Source organism: Podarcis erhardii (assembly GCF_964252035.2).
Source record: "Podarcis erhardii genome assembly, chromosome: 2".
NCBI lineage: Eukaryota > Metazoa > Chordata > Lepidosauria > Squamata > Lacertidae > Podarcis > Podarcis erhardii.
The window spans coordinates 38,558,704-38,581,073 of NC_138498.1; the positions used below are offsets into that span (position 1 = coordinate 38,558,704).

A 22,370-nucleotide genomic window follows, 5' to 3' on the forward strand; every position below is an offset into this window, starting at 1 on the left:
GGATTTAACCCTTTCTTACACAAACCCCAGACCTGTTATTTTTATTCCCAAGCTTCTGCAAAGAATATTGGATCCCCTCCCCTCCCCTCCCTACACAGAGATCTGTTTGGGGAAAGGCTAAGAATGTTTCAAGGAATATATAAGTAGCCCTTTCAGTCAGGAAGAAACAGTCCTGATGTGCAATGCATGGCATGCTGTCTCTTGGGCTAGCAACCAGCTTTGGTTTTTGAAATGCTGCTTCTTTAAAAAAAAAATAATGAGAGAGGATTCCGGCTAGCTCGCCTGCTGCAGTTGCAGTCCAACAATGTTGAGCGTCACGGGTAGCAGCATAAATAGCAGGCATAAGTGAATGCAAGGATTGGGAGGGCACACATTTCAAACATACTTAGTGAGGTTTCTCGCTCTCTCGCTCTCTTTCACACAGTCATCCCAGATGCTGTGAGCACTGGGTTTTGCACCGTTTCCTCGTGTCTAGGAAGATCCTCTGGAGACATTTTCACCAAGCTACCCATTATTTATTTACTCCACTCACGCAAGAAGAAACTTCATCAGCTGGAATTTCACAGAAGTCAGGTTTGGATCTGGAATTTCCATTTCTGGATGGGATTTATTTATCTTTCTGGGGCAACTCCTTGAAATGTGTGTGCTGGTCACCTGAGATGTAAGATGTAGCTGAAGGTCAGGAAGGGTAGTTCTTATTTCTTAATGCCTCCGAGGGCTGCATTATGCATTGGCAGTTGATATCAAAATGCAAACATGGTATGTATGTGCTTGTGTGTGCCTGCACCTCATTTTTGACATGCTGATGAAAATTGTGTCTTTTTTTCTTCTTCTTCTTACCCTCAGCTCAGGAGCATCTTTTGTGTTTTCTCATTGTTAGGAAGGTACATTGTCATCTGGGTGTTTTTAGCCTGTTTCCAAACTGAGCACACATCAAGATGTACTGTATTTTTCGCTCTATAAGATGCACCAGACCACAAGATGCACCTAGTTTTTGGAGGAGGAAAACAAGGAAAAAAAATATTCTGAATCTCAGAAGCCGGAACAGCAAGAGGGATCGCTGTGCAGTGAAAACAGCAATCCCTCTTGCTGTTCTGGCTTCTGGGATAGCTGCACAGCCTGCATTTGCTCCATAAGACGCACACACATTTCCCCTTACTTTTTAGGAGGGAAAAGGTGAGTCTTATAGAGCAAAAAATACGGTACTTTAGAAGTAGCATCTTTGTGCCACTTCTAAACTAGGGCTGATATCTTGGGTCAAATTAGAAGTGTTATTATTGAATGTGCAGCTTGTGTGTGTGTGTGTGTGTGTGTGTGTGTGTGTGTGTGTGTGTGTGTAAGCGGAATTTGACTCCAATGGGATATTTCACCATCAAAACAAATACCAGTTTCAGAAGAAGGATTTTCCTCAGTACTGCAGCAGGGGAGGAAACAGTTACATCCCCCTTCCATACCTGCTATGATACTGATAATAGCTCACCAACCAATGCTATTTGCATTTTGTCAAAGCTGCAAGTTGAATACAAAGTGGGGCTACATTACAGGTAAAAGGCATAGGACTAGGCTGCCTGAATCCTTGGAGTAGTACTATATGCATCAAAGCAAACGGGCCGTCTCAGTCTTTTTGTCTATGAATGCATTGATCTAATTTGCCTGAAGTGCCTCACAGACCTGTTCTTTGATGAAGACTGAACTGCTTGTCTTAAGGATAGAGGAACTTTAGAAGTGTGTGGTCCCCAAGAGAGGCAAACAAGATAATTTGAATCCCTCCTTCCACATCTGTTAAGAAGCAAGCCTCAGTTTAAAATGTTACCCTTTACCGAGTCTGGACAAAAATGCCCCCTGCTGTGTCACATTGCTTTGTAACATAAGGAATTGTGCTGGGCGCTGGGCAGCAGATCTGTGCTCAAGCCAGGCTGGTGACACTTTCAACATCTGCTGTCTCCAGCACAGATATTTTCCTTCATGGCAAAAGCCTGAAAGGACTTTGTTATCATTTGTTCCTCAGAAATATTAACAAAATATATTAATGGTGCCCCCCCTCCAAATCAGTAGAGAGTGTGGGGAGGAGCGAATTTGTCTTGGAGGTCTGTCAAAACTTCATGCATGATTCTATATTTTTGTGACCCGCTTTCAGCCTTCTCAGGAAACATTGTTAAGAAATGCAAAAACAAGCATCGGGCAGTACAGACCATTTTAAAAATCACTTATTATTGCCTACATTTATGTGAACTGGACCTAAATGTGAACTTAGGGTGAGGTCACACAATTTTAAAATCCTTTCTTTCTCCAAGCAACCTTGTCCCATTTATGTACAACCAGGATGGGGAACCTGTGTCTCTCCAGATGTGGTTGGACTCCACTGATGATGGCCAGTGGTCAGGGATCATGGGAGTTGGAATCGAACAACATCTGGAGGGCCACAGGTCGTCCCCCCGATGTACAAGATCATGGTGGGAAACATGGTTTGCACTGGTGACGTGTTCTCTCTGTGCTAAATTGCTGTGGTCGTAGTGGCTCCCCACAAAAATCCAACTATGCAGTTGCAGAAATGACTTGGTGTCAATTGTACATGTTATGTTTCTTCTGGTAATTCCTATGTGAAAGGGCTCAATAAATATGTCTTCAGAAATCCACAATGCATAGCAGCCTCTTTCCTCTTCCTGCTCATTGCCTGTTTGCACTGGCTGAGAATCTCCTACATCAAACACCCCTCCACCCTTAAACACGCTCACATTTCATAGGCTGCCAGGATTGGGCACCAAACAGCTCATCTCTTCTGAAAAGAAGCAAGGTGCAAAGAGCTTCTCTCTGTGAGTGGTGGCAGATGGTATAGGTGCCTTTCCGTGCTGCCTATAGATAGGGGGCAGGTGATGAGGGAGGGCATGCCAATGGCATTTTCTATTTTCCTGCTCTTTCAGGTGTGACAGCCATTAATGCCACCTCACAGCAGCCATCTGATGTTGCATCCTGCCCCACATGGCATCCATTTTTGTGCTATACCATGTCCTGCAGCATTCATTTTGTGAGTCCACCTTACACCATCTCAAAATTCCAAATGTGCCCACAGAAGACCCCTGCTGTTCGGGGTGAACATGGAAATCACTTTCGCTGGACAAGATCACTGGTATATTCTTATCTAGCATCCTGCTCCCCACCATGCCAAACCTGATGGCCACATGGCAATGGCCCTCCCCTGCTGTTCTTCTGAGCAGCCCGTCTGATTCTTGAGGCTGACAAGACCTCTTTTTCTAGCGTTTGTCACTTTGACACCCTTCTGAAACCATCACCCAACTTTGTGGCAGTAGCCAATCCCACAAATCAACTTCATACAGTGTGCAACAAATTGGTGAAATTCTTTGCCACAAGGTGAGATGAGGGACTCTTGCTGAGAGGGCTTTAAGAGAAGACTGTGGAGGTTGAGTTGTAGGAAACTGGCAGTGAGAACCCCAGTTGCACACTTCTGCCAGTGCGCCATTACCAGCCAAAGCATCAGAAACTCTTGACTGGGTCCCAACCAATGTCTCCTATTTTTAAAAAAAGATAGAAAACAAATCAGTACACATAGGTTTCGAAAATGTGCCTGTCTTAAAAATGATGGTTCAACATGAGAATGTTATGCCAAGACAAACCACTGAGTAGCAGCATGCCTGCGATTGCCACCTCATCCCAAACTGATGACAAGCCTGGAAGTCAGCCTGGGCTCATTGAAAATGGAGGCTGAATCATGTGGCCATTTATTTAGCCACATAGAAATACAATTCATTATTGGTGGTTCATTATTAAAGAATGTGAACAGTTTACCAAAGGCTGTTGGGGTTCAATTTAGTAAAATGTATTATTCATCTATAGAGCCAGGGTGGTTGCCTTATGTTGTTGCTGGTTTTTTGCAAGAGTTGCATTCATCCTTGGCCAACACTCTGGAGTCTGAATGCCAGCAGTAGGTGTGACTATCCCACATTCTTGCATGTGCACATGTATACCCGTTTGACAAAAGACACACACACACACACACATTCCCCCTCCTCAGCTGATCTGTGCAGATTAACAGAAGAAAGGGTTCTCACCCGCCTCATCAAATGACTGGCCTGATGACCAGTGGGTTGGTTTCCATCCCCATCGCAGTGCTGGGCTAAGGAGGAAAAAATAATAATAATCCTGGGGTGAGTGGAGAGATTTAAATCTCTCTGTCTAGCACAGCACTCTAATGGGGAGGCAAATCATCCCCTACCAGCTCATCAGATCAATCATTTGTCGTCTGGGGAGGAGACAATAAGCCCCCTCCTCTCAGCTGATGGGGACACAAATCCCCCCTCTCTGCTGATTACATTATTATTAGTAGTAAGGTAAAGGTAAAGGGACCCCTGACCATTAAGTCCAGTCGTGGACAACTCTGGGGTTGTGGCGCTCATCTCGCTTTACTGGCTGAGACAGTACCGCTTCTGGGTCATGTGGCCAGCATGACTAAGCTGCTTCTGGCGAACCAGAGCAGTGCACGGAAACGCCGTTTACCTTCCCACCAGTAGATCTATTTATCCACTTGCACTTTGACATGCTTCCGAACTGCTAGATGGGCAGGAGCAGGGACCGAGCAACGAGAGCTCACCCTGTCGCGGGGATTTGAACCGCCAACCTTTTGATCGGCAAGCCCCAGGCTCTGTGGTTTAGACCACAGCACCACCCGTGTCCCATTATTAGTAGTAGCATTACTATTATTATTAAAATTTGTATACTACTCTTCATCCAAAGATCACAACATATAAATACAATTGATGAGGGTCTGATGAGCAGAGGGTGCTCCAGGAGAGCACAGTGAGCCATGTTTATTATAATGTTTTCCCTCTTGCCATCACCATAAAAGTTGCTTGGGTCTTGGAGGACCAAAAACATTTGCTCAGGGGGAGCCACCCCTGCTATAGGGCACCTTTGGCACCTTGGACAGTGCACATGTCTGTAATCTGCTGGTGGCACCTAAGGCATCTAAGGTATCTAAGGTAGCAAATCTCTCATTCTACGAATGCAGATAGTTGGACTAGCTGTTCAGAAAATCAGAATGAGAAGGGGCCAAATTCCTAACTAGCTAATGAAACTCAGGTTGCCTGCCAGTTTGCAACCCTCTCACTTATCCAGACTCACAATCTAGACTGTAGTTGAAACTTCCACCTTTGCAGCTCTTCCGTTCTGTAATTCTCCCTACCCTAACACTGTTTCTTCATGTCCTTTCTCTAGAATAAACCACTTGGTGTAAACTTTGGGGAAGCTGCCTCTGCTTCGGCACAAGCGATAACAGCTGAAAAATGAAGCCTGCTCTGCCCTCCTTATGGTGTCCGGAATACCCAGTTGAGAAGAACTCACTTTCCACTGTTCATGGGCTGCTGAGTTAGATCATTTAAGAGGATGGAGGACACAGTCTCCTCAACAGTGAGGGTGGGCACAGATAAGGGCGACCTACTCAGAAGCAACCCCAACATTTCCTACAATACAACCTGGGATGGGGCCTCCACAGAGGACTTCATAGCCACCTGCACAATCGGGACTATCCTCTCCATCATGTGCGTTATTGGAGTGACAGGCAACATCTACACCTTGGTGGTGATGTGCCACTATCTGAGATACTCTGCCTCTATGTACATCTACATCATCAACCTTGCCCTAGCAGACCTACTCTACCTTCTCACCATCCCTTTCATTGTCGGGACATATTTCACCAGGGGATGGTACTTTGGAGAAGCTGGGTGCCGGATCCTTTTCAGCTTGGATTTCCTCACCATGCACACCAGTATTTTCACCTTGATGGTGATGAGCACAGAGAGATACCTGGCAGTGCTGAAGCCCCTGGACACTGTGAAAAGGTCCAAGAGCTACCGGAAAGCCATTGCCGTCATCATCTGGGTTGTGTCTCTGCTCCTCACCCTCCCGATGCTCATCATGATCCAGCTTGTAAGAGAGGACAAGAACATCTGCCTCCCTACCTGGAGCAAATTGTCCTACAAGATCTACATCACCATCCTCTTCTGTACCAGCATTGTGGGTCCCGGGGTTGTTATCGGGTATCTTTACATCCGGCTGGCAAGGACTTACTGGGTGTCCCAAACGACTTCTCTGAAAGAGACCAAGAGGCTGCCCAACCAAAAAGTGCTGTACTTGATCTTCACTATCGTGCTGGTCTTCTGGGCCTGCTTCCTGCCTTTCTGGATATGGCACCTCCTCTCCCAATACATCGACCCCCTCCCAGTGTCTCATAATGCCACCAGGAACATCAACTACCTGACCACGTGCCTGACTTACAGCAACAGCTGCATCAACCCTTTCCTCTACACCTTGCTGACCAAAAACTACAAAGAGTACTTGAGGAACAGGCAGCGATCCTTTAACAGCAGCGGCGGCTACTTCCAGAGGAGAAGCAGGTTCCAGAGGATCTCTGGGAGATCGTGGTCCACAAGCAGCCAGCACTACACAGAGACCTTTGTGCTCCCTCCCATTCCTGGAGGAAACAGCAGTCCCTGAAGGGGGGAGGGACACCTCAAAGCACTGGCTAGCCTCATGGGAGCCTGGACTGAGAGGCTGCTGTGTTGTCAAATGGCAAAAGCAGAGAAGCAGGGAACCACCAAAGGTGGCATTCAACTAAAATGTTCCATCAGCACAAGCATCACTGCTTGCACAGTAGGTCTTTCCCCCCTCTCCTCCCCCAGAGGCTTGGCGAAAACCCTAGAACAGATCTAGGGGGTGTGCATGGGGAGGAGGAAAACACTCACAAAAATCCTTGTGCTGACAGAAGATTCACTTAGTGCTCCGTTGGATGCAATGCAAAGTATCAAATGGGTATCATAAAATAGACACGTCCTGACTTAAGAGTATGATCTTCTAGCAGGGGTGACAACTTCAAAAAAATATTGAAGGGGCCCAGGTAAGCCCTGCCCCTCACAATCAATCACAAGACACAGTGCGCGCGCACCATTTGAATGGCAATGCCCATCAACTTGGGGGAGGGGCTCAAATATTTTATTGGAGGAGCCAATGGGACCTTAACCCCTAGGAGTTGCCTCTTATGTCTCCTAGAGTTCCCAATCCACTGCTTTTTGCCTTAGATGTAACTTTGGGTTAACTCACTCAATCACAAAAAAACATATAATACACCCCAACTACCCCATGACGTTTCAACTTAAATTATTGAACCATTGTTTGTCAAAAGTTTTTTTTTTAATTACTGTTGTTTTGAAGTATATCACCCAAGCAGTTGTTTGGGGAAATAAGTGAAATCAATAAAGAACTAAGACTTCAGTTTGTGATCATGTGTGTCTTGTTGCGGTTGAGAACCAACATAGCAGTTGAGTTTGGGGGAAATGGTATTGAGTACATTGAGGCTAGTTTCAGGTTTGGGTGCATGATACTTTTCCTACTCTGTTTAGCTGCCCTGCTACTACCTCACCCAGACACCCAAGGAGGTTCCTCAGCTTCCATAGCTAGGCACACAAGGACAGCAGCTTGCTGAAGCTCGGCATGTCTAAGTCTGCTCAATGCCTGGATGGGAAATTGCCGAAAAACCACACATACACTGCCTTGAATTCCATGATGGGAGAAAGGCGGGAAAGAAATGCAAGTAAATAAATAGCTGGCTGGCACAATTCTTCCTCATTAAAGCCTTTTTCAACCAACCACATCTCTCTTATCATATCAGATCTAACATGACAAGATGACATTATGAGAGGCATGACTTAGAGCTACCCAGGGTCAAGCCAAAACATGCCAAACAAATGCAGTTTTGTTGAGGCAGGGGAAACAATTCAGGTGCAGCTTTGCTAGCAAATTTGCAAAGCTAAGCAGGGTTGGGTATGGTTTCAAACTGGATGGGGAACCATGTGCATTGTGGTGGGTTGGACTAGATGACCCTCGGGGTACCTTCCAACTCTACAATTCTGTGATTCTATGATATGCTTGATACAGATGTTTATTGGTCAGAACAGATTATTTAAGAGTTACACCAGATCATTCCTCTCTGTATCTCAAGATCAGCTGGGTAGAAGCTGTCAGCACTAAGTATCCATGTAAACATGGTTAATCAGTCACACAAAGCCATATTTGAAGTTAAAGAATGGCAGAAACCTGGTAAAATAATTTTCTGGCCTGAAGCTACAGCTGTCAGTCACAAACTACACTGCTGCCACTGCCTCCCTGCCCCCCCCCCCCCACTCCTGGTATTTCTCTTTTATGGGCTAGCTCAGGGGGGTGGAGAATGTATGAGCTGAAAATGGTTTCTTCGCCATAACTCACTTTAAAGAACTGAAAATATGAACTGCAGCCCCAGTCGGTGAAATGTTCACTGCACAGTCACTGGAGCCTGACAAAAGAGATGCCTGCCTCCTTGTCTGCAGAGATGAATAGCTTGGATAAAGGCATTGCAAAATAATTATTGCACCTTATCAGTTGGTTATTTCTGGTAAAATGAATCTACTTTCAAACATCTAAGACTGTGCCTTTACTTTCTCATGCTTCCCCCCCAGAATATAAAAGGCAGGAATGTCAGCATGTCACCTCTGCTTTTCAGTTCTTTGCAGGACAGAAAGAAGAAGGGTGCTTCGTTCTATTCACACAGTGTGTGCAGGTGAAGGTATGTGTGTCTAACCAGGAATAAGAGTGTTAGACAGCAACCCTATATACACTTCCTTGGGAGTAAGTCCCCCCAAACTCAATAGGGCTTACTGCTTCTGAGTGGACCCTTAGGTGCAGAATTGCAGTGTCGTTCACCATTTCCTTCTTTACTTCCTCTCCACACAAATTATTTCTTGCAGAAGATACCCCCCCCATGTATAAGACTGCTTTGGATGATGAGCAGCAGGGGGCACATTCCCAGCATGTTTCGATGTCAACAAATGCAGCAAGGTTGTAGTAAAAACACTAACTTGGAGAAGCATCACAACCTCCCTATTACAATAACTCCTTATAACAGGGGATTAAAAAATGGGGTCCATGAGCTTCATTCAGAAGGGCCAATTCTGAGGAATTCAGATTGCAATACCATAAAATGCAATCTAAGGGGGGGCAGGGGGAAGAAGCAGTGGAGATACTATTCATGTAGCATCTAACACACTGCGTTACAAATCCTGAAATGGGCAGAAAGGTCATTAAGTTGTCTGCCAAGACCCTCAGCAATTTTCAAGTGGCTCATGGGGTAAAAGGTTTGGGAGCCACTGTCACACTGGTTTCAATGCACACCTCTTTCCGCTGTGATCAGGCATTTGATTCTCACATCCTTCTCCATAGTCCTGTGGAGGAATGCCAAGGAACAGAATTGAAGGTCAAATTAAGAATACCAAGAATGAAGGACTGCACTTCTTACAGTGTAGGGTCTTTTTTTAAGTAAATGAGAAAAGAGACCCAAAAGAATTTTCAAACAATATGTCTAGATGCTACATGCTCTTTAACAGCATAGCATGAGTTCCTCGACGCATATTGCTTAACATTGCAAACCCCATAGTACTGGGTTTACTAAGCTGAAGCTCTATGTTTTAGGCCTTGAATATTGAAATAATAAGAAACTCTCCTTAAGTATTCAAAGAATATGTTTCCCACAGGTTATGTTTCCTGCCAAGACCACATAACACCGGTCTTGAAAGACCTACATTGGTTCCCAGTATGTTTCTGAGCACAATTCGAAGTGTTGGTGCTGACCTTGAAGCCCTAAACGACCTCAGCCCAGTATACCTGAAGGAGAGTCTCCATCATCGTTCAACCTGGACACTGAGGTCCAGGACCAAGGGCCTTCTGGCGGTTCCCTCACTGCGAGAAGCGAAGTTACAGAGAACCAGGAAGGGGGCCTTCTCAGTAGTGGCTCCCCCCACCCCCCGTGGAATGCCCTCCCATCAGATGTCAAGGATATAAACAACTATATGACATTTAGAAGACATCTGAAGGCAGCCCTGTTTAGGGAAGTTTTTAATGACTGATGTAATGTATTTTTAATGTTTTGCTGGAAGCCGCCCAGATTAGCTAGGGAAACCCAGCCAGATGAGAAGGGTAGAATAATAATAATAATAATAATAATAATAATAATAATAATAATAAACCCTACCAGAACCCACACACTTGGAATTAACAGAAGGAGCAACTTCTAGGCACAGAATGCGTAGTCTCAATCAGGCTGGGGAGTTCACCTATCTCATTTATACACTGAGTGTGCAGGCTTCAAAATGACCAAAAGGGTGGACAGCCATCTGGCTTGATCACATTACTTCCACAGTTTAGCTTCAAGTGATCTCAGCCCATATTTTCTGAGCTTTGTTTATGCCAAAATACACTGTTATGCCCTCAATTTTTTTTTGTACAGCTTCCTGTGCCAAAGAGTTGTTGAGACCAATAAATCAAGAACAGGCAGTATTTTCCAAACCTAATTGCTGCATCTAGGATTTCTTTTGAGTCACTGGTACTCTGTTCTTGAGTAAGGGATTTGTTTTGCTCCATGATTAGAACTGCAGATAGCAATGCAAAGGATGTCTAAGCCCTTACAGCAATTGCAGGCAAGAGACGATAACAGATGAAGAATCGTTCAGTCTTAAAACGGGTCGATAGGTATTTTCACCAAGTGTTTCGCTTAGTCGAATTTGGAACAATGCATTTCCGAATTATCCCACTGCCAACAAGGAGAGAAGAACCATCCAAGTATAAGTAGGTCCATAGACTAGAAGAAATACTGTAAACGTTACGAGAGCAGCTGAGCACGCACTACCCACTTTCTCCTCGCCTATCTCTGAAGTTCTGCTGGCTTCTGGGGATCTTTTCATTACCCCAGACTCCTGATGATTGGCCCCCTCCAGGGAACCATGGGACTTAGGATTGTAAATCTCTAGGTGTCCCATTCTACCTAATAATAATAATAATAATAATAATAATAATAATAATAATAATAATACAGTGATACCTTGGTTCTCGAACTTAATCCGTTTCGGAAGTCCGTTCAACTCCTGAAACCATTTGAAAACCAAAGTGCACCTTCTGATTGGCTGCAGGAGCTTCTTGCAGTCAAGCGGAAGCCACGTTGGACGTTCGGCTTCCAAAAAACGTTCACAAACCAGAGCACTTACTTTGGGGTTTGCGGTGTTTGAATACCAAGGTGTTCGATAACCAAGGTACAACTGTAATAATAGCCACCCTTCACCCTAATGTCCCACGGCAGGTTACAACAATTAAAACACAACAGTAATATAAAAATGCAATACTGCACAATATTAAAAACAGTGTAAAAAAAACCTTTAAATGCCTTATGTGGGGGTGGGCTTTCTAATAGCTGCTGTGGACAGAGCTGGGGCTTCTGCTACAGCAGAGGTCGCAGCAGCTGCAGTTCTCTATGCCAGCAACCCTCGACCACCCCACCTTTAGCACTTTAGTTAATAGTTAAAATGCTTATTTGTAAAATACTCATCCATCTACCATGCCTCAACATGAGCTCATTTAAAAGCTATCTTTTTAAAATCGAATGATGACCTGGTTACCAAACAGTAACACTAATAAATAAGTGCCGGTGACAAAACTAAAGGGCAAACTGAGAGGCACAACTGTATTTGTTCTGTGTACTGTGTACAGTTTTCACAGCAGTAAGCGCTGTAGAGTGTGGGAGGAAATTCACATGTCTTGCAAAAATGCAAAGAACTGGCTCCCTTTTGTATTGTACTCCTTCATATTAGCAAACGAAGGCATACCTTTGACCAACTACTGCCTAGTGGTTGGAATTAGGCATGCTGGATCCAAAGCTGTTCCAGGATGGACCCATCTGAGGCCCTTCTGCTGCACCAGCCAGGAGCTTGCACAGCAAAAAAGCCACACCCCAACCTTGCACCCTGACAAACAGAAGCAGGCAGGGCTCTGGATGCAGCAATGGCTTTGCTGCTTGGATTGGCCTGACCCCTTGCAAGCATTGCTCTGTTATGTTGAATGGGTTTTCACACTGTAAGTCAGGGTTGAATTTAGTTGAGTTTGTAAGTTTCCATTTAATGCTATTTCTGTACTGCGTGGGACACCATGTTCCAGTTTTTGCTTGGGGGAAATGTTGTTACTATTATTATTATTTATTAAATTTCTATGCCGCCCTTCATCCAAGGATCACAGGAAGGTTTACAATATAAAAACACAAAAATACATAGCATAGTAACAAACAAAAACAATATCCCCACAATATTATTTAACAATAACATTATTGTAAAAATAAATTGTTAGTCAATATTTCTGGTACCTGGGATGTTAATGCAGGCTGCAGTTCTAAGCACCCTTATCAGTGAGTAATGTTCTCTTGAGAGAAATGGGGCTTACTTCTGAGTAAATATGCTTTGGATTGTGCTGTTAGTCAAGTCGTTAAAAAGTTTAATTGGATTATCATTTTTAGAAACAGAGTTCTGATGTGCCTAAAGTTGTTTTCAGATTTTGTGAAAAATTGTTATAAAGTTTTGATCTTATTTTATGTTTCTATTTCAATCCACTGATGCTCCAGAACCTCAGACTGAATGTTATACAGACAACTGAACCTTCTCTTTAGCAGCACTGCGATAATTTTTACAATTCCCTGAGCTGGCAAATAAGATGCTGACATGATTTTACGCATCTAGTGTTTTGGGAATATTTATTCCCAAAACACTAGATGAGTAAAATCATATCAGTGATTTTTTATTTATTCCCAAAACACTGAATGAATAAAATCCTCCTTCACTGCATCCTAATTTAGAATAATTAGTATAGAGAGAATTCTTTTTACAAAACAGAGTTGCTAGCAGCCTGCTATATAAACCCACCTGAGAATAAGGGAATACAAAAAATGTCATCTGCAAAAACAAATGTAGATAGTTTTCTTTTCTCTATAATAGGGAGGGGGGAGGAACTTGTCACCACTGAGTTCCACAACAATTTCATTGAATCACAGAGCTACAGTGGTGCCTTGCAAGACGAAAAGAATCCGTTCCGCGAGTCTCTTCGTCTAGCGGTTTTTTCGTCTTGTGAAGCAAGCCCATTGACGGCTTAGCGGATTAGCGCTATTAGCGGTTTAGCGGCTTTTAGCGGCTTAGCGGATAAGCGGCTTAGCGGCTTAGAAGAAGGGGGGGGAGGGAAAAAAACCAGCAGGAACTCGCAAGACATTTTCGTGTTGCGAAGCAAGCCCATAGGGAAATTCGTTTTGCGAAGCACCTCCAAAACGGAAAACTCTTTCGTCTAGCGAGTTTTCCGTCTTGCGAGGCATTCGTCTTGCGGGGCACCACTGTACTGTATAGATTTGGAAGGGACTCCCATTCTACACACCCCTCTCTATTGTCTGTCCAGAGAAGCTAGAGTTCCAGCCAGGAAAAAGCACTTAACAGAGGCTGCAATGCAAAGCCAGCGAGAGGTGTGGCCTGGAAAAATTAGGTGTGGTATGGGGAGGGTCCCAAGGGCCAGATAAAGAGGCCTGCATTTGGCCCTTGGCCTGAGGTTCCCCACCCCTGAATTAAAGAGAAATAGGATCTATAACTGCCTATCTTTTAAGCACACATCTATTTTGGCCCTTACTAAACTTGAAGCAGGGTAGCGGTGTTCAGCCCACTTTGTTCAACAATAAACCTTAATAAGGCTAGATTAATGCTCCAGTGCTTGGAGCAGGGACACAGCCTGCCTGGAACTAAAATTAACAAATAACAAAACGGAGCAGAGATCAATTTGCTGGCATTTCCCATTTGAGCTCTTTGGCATCTTAAAATAACACAACAGCAAAATGAGAAGTCCCCAGAGAAACCGTTGCTTCTCCAGCGGAAAAGTAGATTTCCCATGCCAAATTTTCTACTGCTGGGACAGACTGTCACCAAATGATCAGGGACAGAATTTACGTGCTTTGTAATGACAGAATGCTGAAAAAGCCATTCACCCAGTCCGACTTTGCATGCATCATTGTGGGCCCCACTGACACCATCCTTACCTTCCGCTACAATAACCACTCCAACATCCTGGAAACTGGTTCTACCAGCATCCATCTGCAAGCGACAGGGGGTCAATTCATAAACAAGGTTCGCTCAGGTAATTTTGGTACCCACAGTAGAACATCCAAATGGAATCCCAACCACCCTGATCTCTGCCATGAATGCGAGTCAGACTCCACCAGGGAACTCCACTGAAATGAATAGGAGCTGCATGTGTGCATGTGTGTGAATGTGTGCACATGCACATGCAGACACAAGATTTTGGGGGGCATTTTTAAGAGTTTGCATTTGTACACAGCAAATGACTAGGAAATGATGTCCAAGAGTCAGCAAGGGTTTGGGGCTAAAGACTAAGATTTTTTTTCCAGCTTATGTGGATTGTATATGGACCTCACTCAGGAAAGTAACACTTAGCTGGCTAGCACAGACCAGGAGATACCACAAAGGTCATTATAGTGATGGCATTTGCTGAAGAATGTTATTATATTAAGGAAATCCCTGGTCCCTTTCCATCATCTCCATGGCATGCTAGAAAATGCCTCAAAGGCCTGAAAAGTTTTATTACGGTATGTTCATTACTCTGTGAATATGGAACAGCCTCTTGTGTTGCTGTGACGATAAAAGATGGATGAGGTGCACACTCCACTTGCATGCGTCAGGCGCAAAGGAGCATGCAATTATCTTTGGCATCACTCTCAGGTGCCGAAGGGATATTTATAAGCGTGCTCTTTTCAGTGAAAGAAAAATACACACAGGCTAAGTTACTTGACAGCTACTTCCTTTTTCTGAAGTGGAGAACACAGAACAGGACTTCGCGAGATGTGATTAATTCTTGGCAAGTTCTTTCTTCCTGCATCTATGGTTTTTGTTGTTTCAGCTGACAACTCTAGAATAGATGTTGCAACATTCCATGCTTATATAAAACAATGTAAAACATTCCATGCTTAATGCAAAACAATGTTTCCGACTGCACCAGACCAAGACAGTTTCCAGTCCTGAAACCTTAAGCTGATTAGAGGTAGATCGTTGTACATTCTGTGTCTCCTCTGCAGTTTTTGAGAGAAGCCCCATTTAATGTACCGGTAAGAGCAGTGTCCTTCTCACTAAGGGTCAGAGAAAGCAGAGCCTACATTGAACAACTTAAAAGCAATAGTCATTCTCAGAAACAACTGTGTGAAATGGGCTTTTCTAGGCCCAAAGTCCATGTGTGCTGCATCTCAGTCACTATTTATTTTATAAACCAACGAAATCAAGAGTGAAACCATATTATTAAAACAACTACCGTACTTCCTTCCTCTAGCTCTGCTAGCCAAACTACCACACAGTGAAGCTGGCTATAGCCCTAGCCTTAGCAAAGCCCAGGCTGAAGCTGGCAGATTGACTCTGAATTAAGTAAGTTTTGTCTCTCACATTTATGTTTACTATATATAATAGCCTGAATTTCTGATCTGGAGCTGATCTGAAAGCTTCTCCATTCTACTTGCTCAACCCATTTATCTCCGAACTTGGAAGGCATTTAAAAGGTCTTTATTCACTGCACTTGCTGAGCTGGGCACTGCAACGTTTCTGCAAGACTGCATTTGAAACATCGCTCTCTGTTTTTAATTTACAAGGAAGCAGTGACCATAGAAATCCATTATAGGGAGAGTGAAGATTTTGGGAAGCCGAATTACGATGGCCAAATGCTTTTTGCTCTTTGATGGACTCCAAACCTTTTTTGTAAACGCAGGTTCTTCCACTTTCTGCCGCTTTGGGAGTAGATGCAGTGAGGTGCTCATTAGATTGTTCTGGGACGTTGCCATCATTGCCATTAGCTGATGAAGATGGCTGAACTTTTAAAAGATGGAAAGTAGGAGAAAGTAGTTGAACCCTAGAAGTAAATCCCATTATCATGGAGTCACATTACAAATATAGGAATGCCAGTAGGCTTATTCACATACTACACTGAATGCAGGCACAATCTGTCTCCACATAGGTACAAGTTTTCGTGTGAAAGAGTATGCACATGCTGATGGGTAGAGCTCAACTATTGTGTACACAGAATCATACCACTCGTAGTATGGAGCAGCCCTACCTCATGTCAAATAAACAACACCAGTAGGGGGACCACAAAACACATAGATAGGGCAGAAGACACAAAACAAGCATCAATATCACCATGCCCATGAGTTCAGTCCTTGCAGCATGCCAGTGGTTCTACACTCCTCCTTAGCACTTCAGATGATCCTCATCATCCACCTCTCATCCAGAATGCAAAGGAAGATCATCTTTCCCTGGGTTGCCCTCAACTGAGAGCCTCTTGTGCCCTTTGGCTTACACCTCCAGCAAGAGCAAGGCTGAAATACCTGTCTGTGAGAGTGAGAGGAGACTGGCACTCAAGCAGAAAGCCCAGCTGAATACAGTTGCCCATTCTTCTTGCCGCTTCCCTCTGTGCATCCAACAAGCATTGCTCCAATATGGTTTTTTATATAGTACGCACACTACCCACAGTCTAGAATGTTTGGATTTGAGATTTATGCACCAATCCTAAACACATTTACCTGGCATTAAGCCCCAGTGATTTAAAATGGATTTACTTCCAAGCATATTTGTAATGCAAAATTCAGTGCAGTAGTCCCTTGACATCAAGGGATTACATCAGTTTTGATCCAAGTACTCAGATGTGAAGTGGTGTGTAAACTGCAGCCTAAGTCTTTCCCTATGTTCTGTGTGACATAAGTGAAACACAAATGACACCTGCCAACTCAGGCTCACAATAGAGGCACCCACCTGAGGCTGAGACCCCCAAATTTTCAAGGAGGGGACTGGGCCCCCAATATTACAAGCCTATAGTGGCACCTGATGGGCCTTCCCATGGCTGCGACAGGCCCCATCGGGCCTTCCCATGGCTACGATGGGCACCAATGGATCTACCTGCTGCAGTGGTGGGCCTTGCTAGGTCTTCCCACAGCTGCAGGAAGCCCTGTCAGGCCTCCTGTGGTGTGGCATCTCACTGCACCATGTACATGATGTCACACGGTAAACTACAGTGCCCAGGGGGTGGTATGGTGTATAGGCAGCCTCAAATGTATGGTGTATAGGCAGCCTCAGCTGAAAAATTAAGAGCTGCCCACACCAGACAATGTAGAAACAAAGGCCACAACCAAACAATCCACTTAAAGCACATAACTTCTTTCAAAGGATCTTGGGAACTGTAGCTCTGTGAGAAGTATACTACAGTTCCCAGGATTCCTTGAGGGTAGCCATGTCCTTGAAATGTATGGTGTGGATGGGACCAAAGTGAATTGGAGATGGCAAAGAAAGAGTTTATTGCTCTTATTGTCTTCTGTGCATTTCTTATTGGGGGAGAAAGTACATAAAATACCACTGATGGTGGGTGGGAAAGTCTGTCTGCATGGGCAAAGACATTTAGCATAAGCTCCCATTAACTAATTACCAGATAACAGGGTTGTATGTGGAGCTGGAACGTTAGAGATGCATGGGGAAGCCAAGTCGTGCTCATTAATCCCATCTCTTTCACAGCTAGAGGCACTTAGCCAAACTTTTTCTTAGAAACGTATATGTAAGAATAAAGTTCTTTCTGCAACTATATCTGGAAGACTGATTAATTTGTGTCTCTGAATGGTTTGGTAGCATATTTGTGTGTCTTTCTCCCTTTTTAGTAAAGCAGAAAGTGTTATGGCTTCTTCTCCTACATGAAATGATGAGGCAGAGAGAGAATCATAGAACTGTAGAGTTGGAAGGGACCCTGAGGATCATCTAGTCCAATCTCCTGCAGTGCAGGAATATGCAGCTGTCCCATTCAGGGATCAAACCTGCAACCTTGGCATTATCATCAGCACCATGCTCTAACCAACTGAGCTTTCCAGGTTGGTCTAGGTCAGGTGGTCTAGGCTGCACAGCTGATACACTTCCCTCATCCCCAGTAATGCCCTACAATGCCCAGTCAAGAACATGGAAAGCTGTGGCCTTTAGAAACCATTTGATTTATTGATATGGGGCCTGTTTTAACAAATAGTTATGCATATTCATGTCATTCATTCTTGGACTTTCTGAATGCATTCCGGTTATTCCAGCAATGAATCTTGTGAGGAGCAAATCTTCCTGAAGCACCCTCAGCTGAACAAACAGTGAATCCTTCTGCTCAGCTTACTAAGTGCCTTAATACAGTTAAGTATTTGTACCCTAGTAACTTTCCCCCCAAATTATTGACATAGAAATTGCTTCTACAATCCTTTCCATAATCTGCCTCTACACATACGGTAAATATGGGGAGTGCAGGACCATACATTATTATGGCTTAGTTTGTGACATCATGTCAGATGGCCTGCCCCCCATGGGGAGCCAACATATACAGCTGGATATGCTCCCCTTTCCAAATGCTAATCTCATAGATATTGGGGGTGGGGTTAGCAAGCACAGCCCCCAACCCCCTTAACAAGTTTAGTGCATATGAGAAAGCAGCTTGGGGAAAGGAACCACTTCACCACAGGCTCTAGCATTTGCCATTTGCCAGGCACTCTAGCTGTTCAATGGTTTTGTTGGGCAGATAGAGTTAGTAGATACATAGTCATACTTGCTGCTTCAATGCAGCACACCTACCCTTGGATATGGCCTGGTGTGGGCTTCAGCTAATTCCTGCCCCCTTTTTTCTTTTCTTTTCTTTTCTTTTCTTTTTTTTCTTTTTTTTCTTTTTTTTTTTTTTTTGGCAGGACTGGGAAGGAGAGATATATGCAGTTTAAGATGCAAATACAACTGGTTTATATAATGGTGGGTATTGTGAATTCCCCCCCCCACACACACACCCCTCCAAAAAGAGTGCTGAAATTGATGTCTTTTGCTCACTCCCACAATTCAATCTTTGCAGATGCAGTGGTACCTCAGGTTACAGACGCTTCAGGCTACAGACTCCGCTAACCCAGAAATAGTGCTTCAGGTTAAGAACTTTGCTTCAGGATGAGAACAGAAATTGTGCTCCAGCGGCGTGGCGGCAGCAGGAGGCCCCATTAGCTAAAGTGGTACCTCAGGTTAAGAACAGTTTCAGGTTAAGAACGGACCTCCAGAACAAATTAAGTACTTAACCTGAGGTACCACTGTACTTGGACAACCAGAAAAGTGAACAGCTGACAAATACAACGGCCTCCAGCCCAAATAAATTTCACTGAGCGCAAATGTGCTCCCCTACATCTATGTGTTCCCTCATTGGCATCTCAAATTCTTGGCACTCCTTCTCAGATTATGCACTGCCCCAGGAAAACATTTGGAAACCCTCTGCAGGAAGCAGAGATATTGTAGGCAACTGCTGCGTTTGTAAGGCAGTCAAAGGCTGTGTAGCGCAACCTTTTACTTGTGTGGCTGGATGACGAATAGCTTGAGGCTCGGCAGGTAAAAAGGTCAGGAAAGTTAAACAGGAGGAATCAGCTGGAAGAGGAGAAGAAAGGTCATCACAGGCAAGCAGAGCGATCACCACCACCCCTCCGGACCTGCCAGCAACTTGCAGGAGCATATGCCCAGACTGAAAACAAAGAATCAGTCTCAAGAAATGGGGGAAGGTAAATGTTGTCAACACATTGCCTCTGGGTACATTTCTACAGTAGCTTCACGAAGGGGAAAAACACTGAAAACGATTATCTCAAAATTATCTTCAATTTCATCCATTATGCAACAATTCTTGGGATTTGTCAGAATGACCTAGGAGAAAAGAGAACTTTTAGAACAGATTTTCGTGTTGTCCTGACCTAGGAAAAAAATGCCCTGGAATCAGGAAGAAACTCCTGAGCCTCTCTGAGATAACTGCCAAGGCCCACGGATGCTTTCATAGGAATATATCCGTGCTAAATTATTGTGGTACTGATTTAGCATTCTTGAAAATACAAAGGAAACAAGTGTGTCATTTTCTGGAAGAGAACTTGGCATTTAGAGGAAATTGATCTTGTGACCCGTTTTTATATTTTACCATCTAATGAAGGTATATAACTAGTAAAACTGCTAGATGCTTGGAATGAGCTGTTCCTGGCTAAAGATAGAAATTCAGTGGAGGAAGGAGGAGGAATTGAATCCTCTGTAGAGAAGCAGCTACACTGCTATCAAATAAAGCCATTATTTGCCGTTCTTTAGAAACTCTTCTTTCACAATGTGATCTTATCAGTACCTTGATATTCAGGCTGTTCAGGTAAAGGTGAAGTTAAATAATTGGTTGCTCATTAAAAGAGTTAATTAAACCAGCTCTCATTTGAAACAATGTTTTCTTGACCAGATCCCTAGCCTCCAGGATCTGAAGATTCAGTTAACTCTTCACTGCCCACCTTCAAAATCTACTTGTGGATTTGCTCTTATTTTACACCAGTTGGATCTTCTCCTAGACTGTCCTACAGATAATTAACCACCTGCCAGTGCAGCAGAGAATCACATTGACCATCTTGTCTGTGGAGGAGACAACTGTTGAACATGAGGGTAGTTGCCATCAAGACTCAGACACAAAAAATTGCTTAATGCTATCTTATTCACCTAGGCCTTCCCTGAAGTGTGACCCAGCCATGTTGTCCATACTACTGAAGATGCTTCAGTATTTTTCTATATTTTATTTTGCATACACTTACACGTCTTAAAAAGTCCACTGCTCTGGTGTCTTATATGTCAAGCGGTATAGAAGTTCCTACAAATAAAGAGTGATTTGGCACTTGCATAAAAGATAACTATGATAAAAACAAAACATTACACCATGGCACTTTCATTCTTAAGAGGTCCTGCAGTCTATTGGAGAGAAATAATACAGGGATATATTTGGCCCTTGACTGTTGGGTTGCCTCTGTATAAGCTTTAATAAACAAACCCTCAATAACAATTTATTCTCAGAAAAACCACATTTATTTAAATTCTCAGTCTTTAGGATTTCCATCTCATTGTAATAGTTTCTGTTGCATGAATTCATTATCAAGATTTTCAAAAGGAAAGTAGTTCCTTCACTTCACAAGTTTTGAAATTGCACATATTTTATGAAAAAATGTAACCTAGTGAGCATAATCTCCTGATAGAGGGATGACTTCCCTACTTTACTATGAAATAACCTACCTAGAAGTTAATTTAGAGGCATGTGAGAAACATAAACAGATACTTGTCTGGAAACAAACAATCAAAAAAGATCCAGCTCTGACTCCTTGGTGTTCAAATACTAAACTGTAGATTATAAAGAAGAAGTCTGGAGACATTACCATCACCAAATCAATTATCATTGATGAGTAAGGTTCTCCATAAGGTTTTGTGTCAAATGATTTTGGGTCTGGCAAAGAGTCGTTTAAAGAGGATACACATTTAAATTTAATAAGGGGAGAAATGAGTACCATTCTTCTTGGACAACCAAGTGTATCATTTTTAGCTCCACCTCAGAACAGTAAATAATGGGTTAGAATCCACTTGGAAATTCCTTCTTGGAACATTACTGGCTGAAATACTTGCTACCCTGAGGAGAATTTTTCAGCATTCCATAAGAAATACGATACCCGCCTCCCAGAAATCTGGACTACAAATTGTGAAGATGATAAAAAATATCTAAAGTAAGGTAGATAAGATGGCCAGTTTTTAAGTGGAGATCTGCAGGTGAGCTCACCCTTTTGGCCAACAGAAAGGTTAGTACTTCTTTTTTAAAAAAATAAATAAATTTTTATTAAGTTTTACACAAATATCTCCAATTAACAATTCCCAATTAACATATTTTTCTCTTTTGGACTTCCCTCAGCTTCTCTGACAATCATCTGTATTTAAATTTATTATCTACGCATTCCCAAAATTAATATCGCCTTTTAAGATACCTTTACAAACATATTTGCATTCTTGCAATATTCCTTATTCTTTCACAAAGCTTCTTTAAAACCCACTAGCGTTGTTTGCTAATCACATACACTCTTCAAATACTCAGAAAATGTTCCCCAATCCTCAGTGAACTTGTGATCTCGTTGGTATCTTATTTTTCCAGTTAGTTTGTCCAGTTCTGCATAGTCCGTTAACTTCATTCTCCATTCCTCAAGAGTCGGTAGTTCTTCCTGCTTCCATTTTTGGGCCATTAATATTCTCGCTGCAGTTGTTGCATACTGAAAGAGTTTATGATCCTTTCTATTTATTTCATTTCTTGTTATTCCTAAAAGAAAGGCTTCTGGTTTCTTTACAAAATTATATTTCAACATCTTCTTTAACTCGTTATATATCATCTCCCAGAACCCCCTCACTTTCTTGCATTCCCACCACATGTGAAAAAATGTTCCTTTTTTCTCTTTACATTTCCAACACTTATTACAAGTTTTAAAACATTTTTGCTAATTTAACTGGTGTAATGTACCATCTATATACCATTTTCATAACATTTTCCTTTAGGGTGGTGCATGCTGTAAACTTCAAATTATCATTCCATACTTTAGCCCAATCTTCAAAACATATATTATAACCAAAATC

The 22,370-nt window shown here is 43.1% G+C and overlaps 1 protein-coding gene across 2 annotated transcripts; it reads left to right on the forward strand.

Annotated features, from left to right (window-relative positions):
* The first annotated feature begins 160 nt into the window (after positions 1-160).
* On the forward strand, positions 161-7,281 carry LOC309335654 (urotensin-2 receptor-like). Of its 2 annotated transcripts, none has more exons than XM_081850877.1 (2): positions 161-573; positions 5,230-7,281. In XM_081850877.1, exon 2 carries the CDS (start codon positions 5,398-5,400, stop codon positions 6,505-6,507), a length of 1,110 nt encoding a protein of 369 aa, XP_081707003.1. In that variant the 5' UTR covers positions 161-573; positions 5,230-5,397; the 3' UTR covers positions 6,508-7,281. The 2 variants fall into 2 exon arrangements, with proteins under 2 accessions (XP_081707003.1, XP_081707004.1); XM_081850878.1 differs by having other exon boundaries at positions 161-388.
* The last annotated feature ends 15,089 nt before the right edge of the window (positions 7,282-22,370 follow it).

What these genes read in the sequence shown, in the direction of transcription:
- LOC309335654 (XM_081850877.1), top strand. Translation starts at nt 5,398, where the DNA reads ATGGAGGACACAGTCTCCTCAACAGTGAGGGTGGGCACAGATAAGGGC.